Source organism: Mya arenaria, chromosome 13 (genome assembly GCF_026914265.1).
Source record: "Mya arenaria isolate MELC-2E11 chromosome 13, ASM2691426v1".
In the NCBI taxonomy this organism is placed as follows: domain Eukaryota; kingdom Metazoa; phylum Mollusca; class Bivalvia; order Myida; family Myidae; genus Mya; species Mya arenaria.
Window position 1 is genome coordinate 10,694,259 of NC_069134.1, and position 11,706 is coordinate 10,705,964.

General features: G+C 33.4%; 1 protein-coding gene across 1 annotated transcript; it reads left to right on the forward strand.

Annotated features, from left to right (window-relative positions):
- On the forward strand, positions 1-11,247 carry LOC128214089 (XK-related protein 4-like). Its single transcript, XM_052920343.1, has 3 exons — positions 1-551; positions 5,170-5,381; positions 5,497-11,247. Exons 1-3 carry the CDS (start codon positions 1-3, stop codon positions 6,171-6,173), a joined length of 1,440 nt encoding a protein of 479 aa, XP_052776303.1. The 3' UTR covers positions 6,174-11,247.
- The last annotated feature ends 459 nt before the right edge of the window (positions 11,248-11,706 follow it).

An 11,706-nucleotide genomic window follows, 5' to 3' on the forward strand; every position in this document is an offset into this window, starting at 1 on the left:
ATGGCGTCCAAAAAGAAGCTTCCGCGTTCACGACGATGTAATAACTCTGAAAATTTCGCCGTTAATTGCTATTGCATAACAGACGAACCGGATTTAGTAACAGAAGCTTGCGATGCACCATGTTGTGTCGATCAGGATACTGGTGACTCTACATCTAACGTTAAATATGAGGAATTCGACAATGTTTCTCAGAAGAATAGGGTGAAATTGCAAAAAGATGATATCCACAGAGGTCCATCATTTGACTATCTAGATATTATCATTGGACTTTCATCAATAGCTTTCTTTTTCTTTGATGTTGTAACAGATGTCTTATTAGCTCGAGATTACTTTCATCAAGGTCGAATGTGGCCGTTTGGCTTGACAGCTGCCTTTGTGATTGGGCCAAGTATAATTACATCAGTCCTTAATATAAGATGGTACTTTCTTGACTATGAAAGCCAACAATGGTTGGTCAAGCAACATGGTTCTAAAAATGTAAAGCAGACAAGTTCAGTGTTATGGATTGTAAGAATGCTTATGACTGGATTGATGATGGGACCAGTTATCAGGTATACTATATGAATTACGGACGTAACGGACCATGGTCATTAGGGACCAGACAAAACGGACCAGATTTGGGGACATTACGGACCATAATTCGGGACATTACGGACCATAATTCGGGACATTACGGACCATTTTGAGAAACATAACAGACCATGATCTATAGTGTTATTAACATTATTTTTCAATTTGAGAACTTCTTGTTAAAACACCTCCAAAATTATTGAATTATGTTATACGATTTAGAACAAGAAACAAATTTTCCAGTTGAAGTAGGTAGTTTGAGGAATATATATAAACATAAATGACAGAAATTGCCATCTTTGTGATTCTAATTGTATTGGTGATCAATTTTTTATCAGTAATTCATATTTTCCATAAATGCATTATTTAGTAAGTAGTTTTTAAAGGTTTATAACTCAAAATCGATGTTTTTATACATGTGTATGACTCTATTGATTTTGAGTTTCACTTTAATACTGGTAATTTTGGTTGCATTTAATCAGTATAATTTATTTGTTATTGTGGCCGGTAATAATCCGTGGTAAATTATCAAAGAAATAGACATTATACTGACAACCTTAAATTGGCAATCATTAAAGTGTGAAAACCCATCTTGATGGCGCACTTTCACTGAACCATTTAATTGGAACAGTTGTAACGGAAAACAAACATATATGTCTGATTTATGACAATCCAAAATTTATTTTAGAAAGCAATCGAGCACCTATAAGAACATATAAATATTCACATTCACAAATATATAAAAGTTGCACAAAATTATAAATCATTGGCCGTGATGTCCTCAAATATGGTATGTAAATATAAAGTTAAAACATCCAGTGAGTAAAATTATTATTCATGGTCTGTAATGTCATGAAATATGGTACATTATAAGTAAAAAAACAACAACTGCGAGTTAAACTATAAATCATTTTCCGTAAATATGGTATGTTATAAAGTTTAAACAAACTATGAGTGAATTTATAAATCATGGTCCGTAATGTCCCGGAATATTTTACATTATAAAGTTTAAACAAACTTTGAGTTAATATGGTATGACAATGTTATAAATTTAAAACAAACTGTGAGTAAAATTATATATCATGGTCCGTAATGTCCCCAAATCTGGTCCATAATGTTTGACCGTAATGTCCATGGTCCGTAATGTCTGTGACCCTATATGATGTTTTTGCACAAAGTTCTGTTACCCTCAAGGGTGGTCAGTATATTTGCATATTATCAATTATATTATGTTAACTTATCACTTTTATATAGGTTTGTAGTATGTTCCTGATATGTATATACTAAGAGTTTGTATGACGATTCTATATCCCGGAACAACCTATTTTCGACCACATCCTATTTTCGACCGTTCCCTGAAAATAGGTAAAACACTTATATTTTGCTCCACTACCGGTAACAATAAGCTTCAATTGTTAACCATAACAGTAGAACTGTCAGAAAACTTCATTTGAAAAAGAATGGGAATGCTACGTAGTGTTAAAAAAAACTTCAGTTTTACTTGAAACAACACCAACTAGTCATTTTTAGCTCGACTATTCAAAGAATAAGGAGAGCTATCCTAGTCACCCGAGCGTCGGCATCGGCGTAACCACTTACGTAAAAGTTTGCGTACCACCTCAAATATTTTCAAAGTCCATTGACATCTGGCTTTGAAACTAAGCACGCTTGTTCACCATCATGCTCCCAACCTGTACACAGGAGGAGGTAACTCTATCAAGCACTTTGACAAAATTATGCCCCTTTTTCAACTTAGAATTTACGTTAAAGTTTGCGTACCACCTCAAATATTTTCCAATTCATATAAATATCTCAGCACATCATGTAATGCAATGAAATCTAATCCAACACAGGGCTTTCGTTAAAGGAAGTTTGGAAGTATATTACTCCCTAGAAATGGGTTAAAACTTCCAAACTTAATTCCTTGGAAGTACAAAAACTTCCATAATTTTGAAGAAAACTTTCAAAGACAAAAGCTTGGAAGTTCAAAATTTCAAAACCTGGTGTCAATATTACTTTTATGCTCACAATTTCAATCAGTCTTGAAGTATTATGATTTATTATAACATAAATCTGTGAATTTGGCAAGATATTGATTCAAATTATTTGATTTTTGACAAACTATTTAAAAAAAATTGGAAAAAACAAGAACGAAAATTGTCCTCAGGGAAACTTAACTTCCAAATTTCAGTGAAAAACTTCCAATATTGATGGTCAGGAAGTTCATACTTCCAGTTTTAAATTTTAATGTCCAACAGTGATCCATGCATGTTTCGCCAAAACTTTTCAATCCATACACCGAAAAGCAGCGGAATAGTCGAGCTCTGTGACAGCTCTTGTTAATTAATGCCAAATTAAACCCTTCATTTAGAATGATGTCACGTGTTAATTACTTCTTTAAAATTGTGTTGTTTTTGTTTGCCAGATTTTACATATCTAACAAGGCTTAAAACCTATGCCCTATCGTTTTCTAAGTATAGCGCCATGGACCTATAAACCATGGTTTATAGGTCCGTGATAGCGCACAACATTAAAAGCGCATCAAAATATGGTATATTGCTTATTCTAAAATTGTTGACATTTTTCTACAGGTGACTATATTGAATTGCAATTGGGCTCTCAGTTATCATGAAATTATACATATTGCAGCCTAGGCAGGTCATATGAGGCTCATTCAGAGTTGGGCCAGTGATACCAGAGTTCATGATGGGTGAATTTATCATTTTGTACCCATGTGAAAGCCGTAAGAAGGGATGATGCATTGCTTTGCCTCTCTTGTGGTGATAAGAAACTATACAGTGACTGTATGGCAAATATATAATCATTTAATTACTTCAAAAAAAAAAAATACTTTTAATAGTTTAAACAAGTTATACAAATTAACATGAAAAATATTGTGCACAAACTTTTGTTGTGAAGTATGGTTAAAGGTCATAGTTGAAAACAGGTTGTTTCTAGGTCAAATACAACATGTGACAGTTGGATTGTTTTTCAACGATGAATGATTGCTTAAAATGGTACACACAAACATTTATCTTTTATTATTTTATTTATGGTTTAAATGTAAATAATCCTTAGGTGGTCGAAAACAGGTTGTTCCGGGATATGTTTTATCTACTTAATTGTACTCTTGTGATGAATGTTTGATTATTATCTTTTTACAGGACGTTTTTTGCTTGTTATTGGATAATGGTGTAAGCTTGTAGCTATTGTTTCCCTGTTTGCATATAACTGACGTTAAATAACGATTATCTTATCTTACCTTTGTTTGTGTTGGGGATTGTTGATAGGATACTGCTTTTTTTAATTTGGGCTGAGGTCATTATGAATTTTACATGGTGTCATCATCAACTAGTCCTAAATTAATATGTTAGAAGGATTTTTAATGTATGGTTGATAAAATATAAAAGAGTCCAAAAAATTTGTATTAGAGTTAGACTACATCTCCACATGCATTGACTGCATTTAAACTCACTTATATTATTTGACGTTAATCAAATGTCTCAACATCTGTCTCAATTCAACTTCAGTGTTTTGCTTGTGTGAAGATCTGATGATTTTTAAGTTTGCTATTTATAACAAGACATTAAAGAAGTAACTTTATTCTTTTATGCTTTTTTGTGTTCAGTTTTTAAAAGGAACATACATGTAGGCTGAACCAGAGCCAAACATTTTGATAACAATACTTTACTACTGTGGTATAAATGTTTGCTTAAAGTTTTGTTTTAAGGCTTTTGGTAAGAAATGATTGTTGGAAAAAGTTTGGTCAGATAATCTGATTTGAACCTTCATCATTCTTCATTGTTGTCATAAGCGCTACCATTGAACCATTCCAGATTATTTAAATCAATATCTAAAAAGTTGGAAATTTCCGAAACAATTTGAGAATATTGGATTTTTTTTATGATTTTTCTGTGTTTGACATGGGTTAGTCTGTACTACCATATATGATATTATTGAATTGAATAGAGTGTTTTCTATGGGTCTAAATCTATGGATTTAGTATGGATAAGTATCTATCATGTGTTTCCGGTACAGATAGAAAAATCCGACCCGAGGGCACATGTGTAAGCCGGTAAAGAGGCTTGCCGAGTTACCAGTCACGCGGCGTGCCTGAGGGTAGGATTTTTTGATTGGACCGGAAAAACATTATTGATATTTTCCTTGCATACCTAAAATTATGAATTTGTGGGAAAATTGACGTAGAAAATGCACTTTTGTACATTTCACCAAAAAGCGCGTGCGACTTTGTGTACTGACGTCACAAAGCGCAGTAATTTTAAATCACTTTCGACATCAAATAGTTCCTTTAAAAATCGCGCTTTTACGATAATTTATTGTATACTTATAGTTTTGATTCCGCTTTATTGAAAATGCATACTATACTTATCATAAACCATTCAATAAAAGAAATAAAAAGTGGCACGTTGTTGCGCGTGACTCATCTTACATGGGGGGTGTAAGATGAGTTTTCTAGCACCGGTCACATGACCGGAAACACACGTCCGGTATGCAAGAATGTATTTTACAGTTGCAGGCGCATTGTATATTTACCATGTTTATAAATTAGAAATTGATGTGTTAACTTTTTTCTTTCAGACAAATTGAATATATCTACAATGGAATAAAAAGCTCTGACAAAAAACTCCCCCCAAAGGAAAGAGAGCGCCATTACAAGGTAATGCGGTGTGAAGATGTTGATGCTTGCTGTATACGGATGTTTGAATGCTTCCTTGAAGCTGCTCCACAACTTATGCTTCAAATATACATCCTGATGGAATACAGGGAAAAGGAAGGGACTTGGCTTATTGGTTTGTAAAATGATTTACCTGATTATGAGGTGTTTTGCTTTTAGACTTTCTTGCTTATTTAGTTCCTAGTTCACAGGAATATCTTGATTCAACTCTTAAGCATCTAATATTTCAGAGGGAATAAGAGCTGCATCTATCCTGTCGTCATGGGCAAGTCTGTCGTGGTGCATGGTCTCCTACCATAAATCTCTTCGACTTTCACACACAGACAAGGAAAACATGCGAATTCCAGGAATGATGCTCTGCTTCCTTTGGAGAGCAACAGAAATTGGTCCAAGAGTTATAGCCTTGGGAATGTTTGCGTCTCAGTTCAGCTGGGGAGTTTTCATTGTTGTAGGTGTTCATTGGTTATTGATGTCAATGTGGTTAGTTTGCCAGAATACAAAGTTTTATCAAAACAGATGTGAAGAGAAATGCTTCAACTTTGTGTGTGGTTATGTGTTAGTCTTCTGTTTCCTGAATGTAAGAGATGGAAGAACAAGATATAGAATGATGTTGTTTTACTTCATTTTTTATGCGGAAAACTGGTGTATGATGGGATTTTGGTTTTACTTTACAGAGGATAAGAGTGAATGGTTTTATTTGCCAGCATTTTTTGCTGTGACACTCAGTGTATTTTTACACTTGTTCTTTCAACTGACATACTATCAGTGTTTTCACCCCCTGGGATCAGGAAAAATACCTTGTTGTTTGCATGGCACGGAAGAGTACAGTTGTTTTCAGTCAATGTGCCATGAGTTGGAACCAACTGAAAGGCCATATTTGGAGAACCAACAAGTTGTATCTGTGTAAAGTTTTTATTTTGGATGTTTTACCTTTTTTGCAATACCTCTTTAGATAATTATTTTTGTACAAGGTGTGAACAATGTCTCATTTTATTTATTTCTAAGAGAAATTTTTTTTATTTAAGGAATTATTTTATTCTGAAGGCACTGCAAGGTCAAACTTTGTTATTGTTAATTACTTGTACATATTTTAGTACCTACTTTTTTATTTTGATCATAATGTTATGCAGTTATGTTTAAAAAGAATGTGTTTTATAATTCTATACACTATACAGTTGTTTGCTTTTATAAATGAAATAACTGTATACTTTTACAAAGGGGATAAATTCTTTCTTACTTTGGACATTTACAAACTCTGAAAGTATATATTTTTTAATTAACCATGTGCCTTTTAAACTTTTTATGGCCTATTTATCTTAATGCAAAATTTATGACAGGGGCTCTAAAATTCGGGTGAAACCGGAATTCCAGATGAGTGACTCCTGGGCACTTTTGAGATCTATGCTAATCTGATGTGGGGGGTTTTCAGCGGAGAGGGGGTCGGAGTTATAGACTCTCTGGAATGCCAAAATGTGTTGCTTAGATGCTTTTTAGTGAATATCTAAAATGCCTAAATGTTTCAGTCAGTCAGCTTTGCTCCCCTCGTCTGCCCCCAGTCCCCTAACTTTTTTTCATATAATCAATATGTATTGGCATTATATTTGCAATCAGTTTGATTACTACTATATTTTTGAGGGTATTTATGAATCATACATTAATACCATATCACTGTATGGTTGTAAGCTTGAATTTTCAAAGTTGGACCAAATTAATGTTGTCTGCAGAGCATTATCTTATTTGAGCAATGTTTATCGTATGATCAACAAACTTAGTAAAGAAGCTGAACATTTATTGGCCAGATAGTTATGGCCATTGAAATGCAAAATGTTAGCTTAATTAACATTATACCTTGAACAATTTTTGTCCAAGCTTTGATTTAAACAATTATTGTGCAATTTTTAACTAACATGGTCACAATGTGTTTTGGCCTAGTGTTCAAATGCAATTGATATACAGTCCAAACTCGCTATGTCGACGTCGGATAACTCGACTTTCTGGTTGTGTCGACTTTTTTCTCCGGTTCCGAATTTATTCCTTCTTATTCTTTATGAAATTAATCTGCTTGTGTCAATTTTTTATCTCAATTTTTTCGCTATGTCGACATCCTATTTCAGTCCCTGTGGTCGAATTTCATACATTTTCCTTGTTTCTTAAGTCAAACTGTAGATCGGGTTGTAGGTGCGAAAATATCCATGACGATTTGCGGCATGTCGCTAAATTACCGTGAGGGTCAAAATTACAAAATGTCATAATTGGAGGTTAATTGGTAAGTGTGAATAATAACATTGTTTGTTTGATTCTAGAGACATTTAAAGCTCAAGCTATTAATTGATACGCACAACGACGCCGCTGGGATCATCGGAAAATTCGACAACATTGAAAGTTACGTGACAAAGAAACTATACTGCATGTAGAAATCAAACAGGCATAACGAATGTGCTATTTTAAGTTGTTGTCATTTAACGTAAATTAATTAAATTTGAAGCAAATAATTCTATCTTTTTGGCGTTATTTTTATGGCGTTATTTTTAAATAATACGTTTGCTGTTTTCAAGACGGTTTCAGGACCATTCATTTGCAAAAGTCAGAACTTAAATGTGTTGTGATTGTTGATATTTTTTTGTAATTAGGATGTGTCGAATGCCCATTGTCTCGACTTTTTTCACCAGGTCCCGACGAAGTCGATATAACAAGTTACGACTGTACATTAAAAATGGCCTAAAACTTATATTGTCTGTAACTGCTTACTACTTGTATGTGACAATGGCTCATGTGATGGACCAAAAAAACCTTGCCATGAGACATCCTTGTTGTTGTACAAATAATGGTAATAGGATATTATTGAAATTAAAGGTTGATATAGATGTTATTAATTAAATGTTCCCTAGAAAATCCAGGAGGTATGGGTTCTTTTTAAATGAGATTAAATCCTCCTAAAAATTGTAAAATGGTTATATTATGTATAAAATATGTGTGTCCAAAAGAATATTTGTGAACCCTGGGACAGCCAAATTTAAGAACCAGCTTGGTTAAAAAAGTTTTAACACTATTTCAAGTATCTGTGGATGAAAAGTGTTTACAAAAATGTGTATAAAATGGTATATATGTGTATAAAATCAGTATACTCAGTAGTTAACTCTCAGGTTTTGTTTTTCATATATGGTCAGGGGCGTAGCTAGGCCTTAAAAACTTGTAGGCCCGATGGTTCTAGGTGAATTAGTGGATACCCACCCACAAAATTTCTGTCTTAATTAGAAGCAAAATAGTGCAATTTGGGAGCATCCAGGAGAAAAACAAAAAGCAAAATTACATCCATTTTATATGCACATTACACAAACTTAAATGTATGTGCAATGATTACAGTAAAATCAAGCAATACACGCAGCACATAGTTTAAATAAACACTAGACTTACTTTTATTATAATAACTTTAATATAACTTGTTGTTTATATATAAGAGTTGTTATTAGTTTTTATTGCATTTTGGGGTTATTTAAATTTTGTCATTTCTCAAAAAAGTTGCAGGCCCAGGCCTACAAAGCTTTTATGTAGCTACGCCACTGATGGTGATCATACTATGTTCTGTTCACAAGTCATTCATAAATTACTAGTCATTTTGTTGAAAGCTCACCTGGGCTCGTAGAGCTCAAATGTGAACCATTGTGATAGAGACTGTCTGATGTCGTCAAGATTTTCCTTCAAATGTCATCTTGTCATAAATTACTGGGCCAATTTCAACCTAACAGGAATGTTCCTTGGTTGATCCTTTTACATTCCTTCAAAAGAGTGGTTCCATGCAGAACAATGAAAGAAAAAAATCTCAGAAATTCAATGAAATGTTCCTGAGGAGAATTTCTATCGAATTCCTTGAAGCCATGTTGGTTCCTTAAAACAACATGGTCACCAATGGGGCAGGCATAGTTTTTACTACCGATATAAGTTGATATGGACAAAAAATGAAAATCTTCCCATCAGAAACTGCTTTCAATATGAATTCATAGAAATGTTCTTTGGGTGTCCTACCAAATTCCTTGAAGCTGAGAATGTTGGTTTGTAAAAAAAATGCCAGGGTCCAGCGTTAGTTAGCTCACCTGAGCTTAATGTGCTCCAGGTGAGCTTATATGATCAGTCTGTGACCAAGGTACTTCCATCAACAGTTGCTTGAAAGAAATCTACTCTGAAACAATTGGGCCAAATTCAATGAAACTTCATAGGAATCTTCATGCGGTGACCTACAAAAAGGCCAATGGACCTCATTAGCAACCACTAACTTCCCTTGTAAATCACATTTTTCTTATTTACCAATAACTTTCTAGACCATGGCTTACTTCCTTATAAAAGCTTGCTTCCCTCAATTTTGTCCAGGTTTTCGGGCGAGTAATATAGGACCATAATGGCTCTCTTGTTTACCCGATAGATTTTATATTTTATGTCAATAATGGAAGGAATACTCAAGTTAGATTGTATAACAATTGTAGACTGGTGTTTTAGTGACATCTGTCAACATATGATTGTTGTCACAAATGTATGTAGAGATATTGTATGCATGTATATATGTTATTGTTAAGATAAATGATTTTGGATAGAATGTAAAAATGGTAGAAATACAAATGTTTTAGACATATTGTATTCTTCACATATGATTTTTACATTGCCTGCACCAACGGTATTTTCTGTCATTACACTATAGTCATACCATGGGAAAATTGACTGATAAACTCTCATTTGAATGAATATGCCTCATGCAGGGGAGACAACTCTTCTTCCAGTAAAATTGTATGTTACCATTAGATACTGGAGATTTCGCCAGATTATTTTTACTATGGGAAAATGTCAGTATGTGTGTCAGTGCAAATTTCCGCATTGGTTCCCTAGGGAACAAATGAATCATTAGTGATGACAAGATTTTCTTAGCCAAATCTACACGAAGCATACCGCAATAGTGTGTCAGAGGTTTCCAACAATGATGTTTGTAGAGTTTTGCATATGTTTTTTCTGTAAGTGGTACTGGTAATTTCCACTAACTTTTTATTTGTATTGCTTTAAATCATGATCCTCTAGCAGAATAATCATTTTAGTATTGCAAATGTATTATCTCAACTGGTTGTATTAATCAAAGGGTATAAAACAATGTAAATACTCTTGGATGGTTACTTTTAGTTGTATATTTATATGATTAATTCAATTACTCATATTAGTCATGTGATTCTTTTATCTTTTAATTGTGTTTGCTTTATCTGGGTATATTTAAAGGCTTATTGTTTAGTTGTGCTAGTGAATGTGGGTTGCAATCATTTCAATTAGCAGGACTGTTAAGAACATTTAGGGCATTTTAATTAAACGTTGGGAGTCCGTGTTGGGTTAAAAAAAAATCAGAAAGTCTGGATGTTCACTCAAATCTTGAATAAATACAGGTTGTATAAAAGACTCGATACTTCACATGGTTGTTCAGGGCCATTAGACAATTAAGTTAGACAACTCTATATGATCTTAATTACAAATTATGACCTTTGATTGACTTAGGAAATTTGTTTCAATTTTTAGGGCAATTATATCCGTGCTCTTGAATACTAATTATGGCCCTTGATCAATTAAGAGTTTGGTTAAAGTTTAAAGAAAAGTCAGGATTTTTACCATATTATACTGTGTATAGGACGCTAGCATATACCGGTAGTCATATCTCAAAAAGCGTTTATTCAATTGACTTGATACTTCACATAGTTGTTCAGGACCATAAGACAATTAAGTTAGATTGACTTGATATGATTTATATGATTAGTTATATTGTAAAGTGTGTTTTCAATAGAGAATGTGCAAGATAAATATTATGAACTGCCTTAATTTCACGCTACTATTATCTTGACTGTCCTAGTCTCCCAGATGTAATAGGTAAATATGTTATGTGCTGTGATGTCTTATTTGTTTTTTTACACTGCTTACTGAAATATAAATAACAGAAATGTGAAGTGTTTGTTTTTCATTTCTGTCAATATCTTGTGGAGTGTCATTCAGAAGAAAAGTTAACACTTAAACTGTTTCCAAGCATATGAGGCAGAAAGTTCTGGATAAGTTATTGTTAAACATATTTATAGCAATGAGCTTAATACAGAAATAATTGGTGATCAGAACAATATTATGTGGTTATTGAGATTTTTTTTTAACAATCAATAAACATAATTGAAAAGTTTAAAGCCCAATATCCTTGGGTCTATAATAAAATTGTCAAAGTAGAGTTTGTGATTGACGGTCAACAATTAATTGCATAGCAACAGCTCATTGTTACATGTATATGCCCATGTGAAATACAGGACACCGTATGGTTTGCCTGCCGGGTTGGTAGCATCAAAAACAATCCAATCCACCAAACTTAGTTATATGCAGTATATCTAATATATTCAGTTATGAGGGAGATCACGTTAGTCACAGTTACCTCTTAGTAA

What these genes read in the sequence shown, in the direction of transcription:
- LOC128214089 (XM_052920343.1), top strand. Translation starts at nt 1, where the DNA reads ATGGCGTCCAAAAAGAAGCTTCCGCGTTCACGACGATGTAATAACTCT. An exon ending in ATGATGGGACCAGTTATCAG is followed by an intron (nt 552 to 5,169) that starts GTATACTATATG and finishes TTTTTCTTTCAG; the next exon opens with ACAAATTGAATATATCTACA. An exon ending in GGAAGGGACTTGGCTTATTG is followed by an intron (nt 5,382 to 5,496) that starts GTTTGTAAAATG and finishes CTAATATTTCAG; the next exon opens with AGGGAATAAGAGCTGCATCT.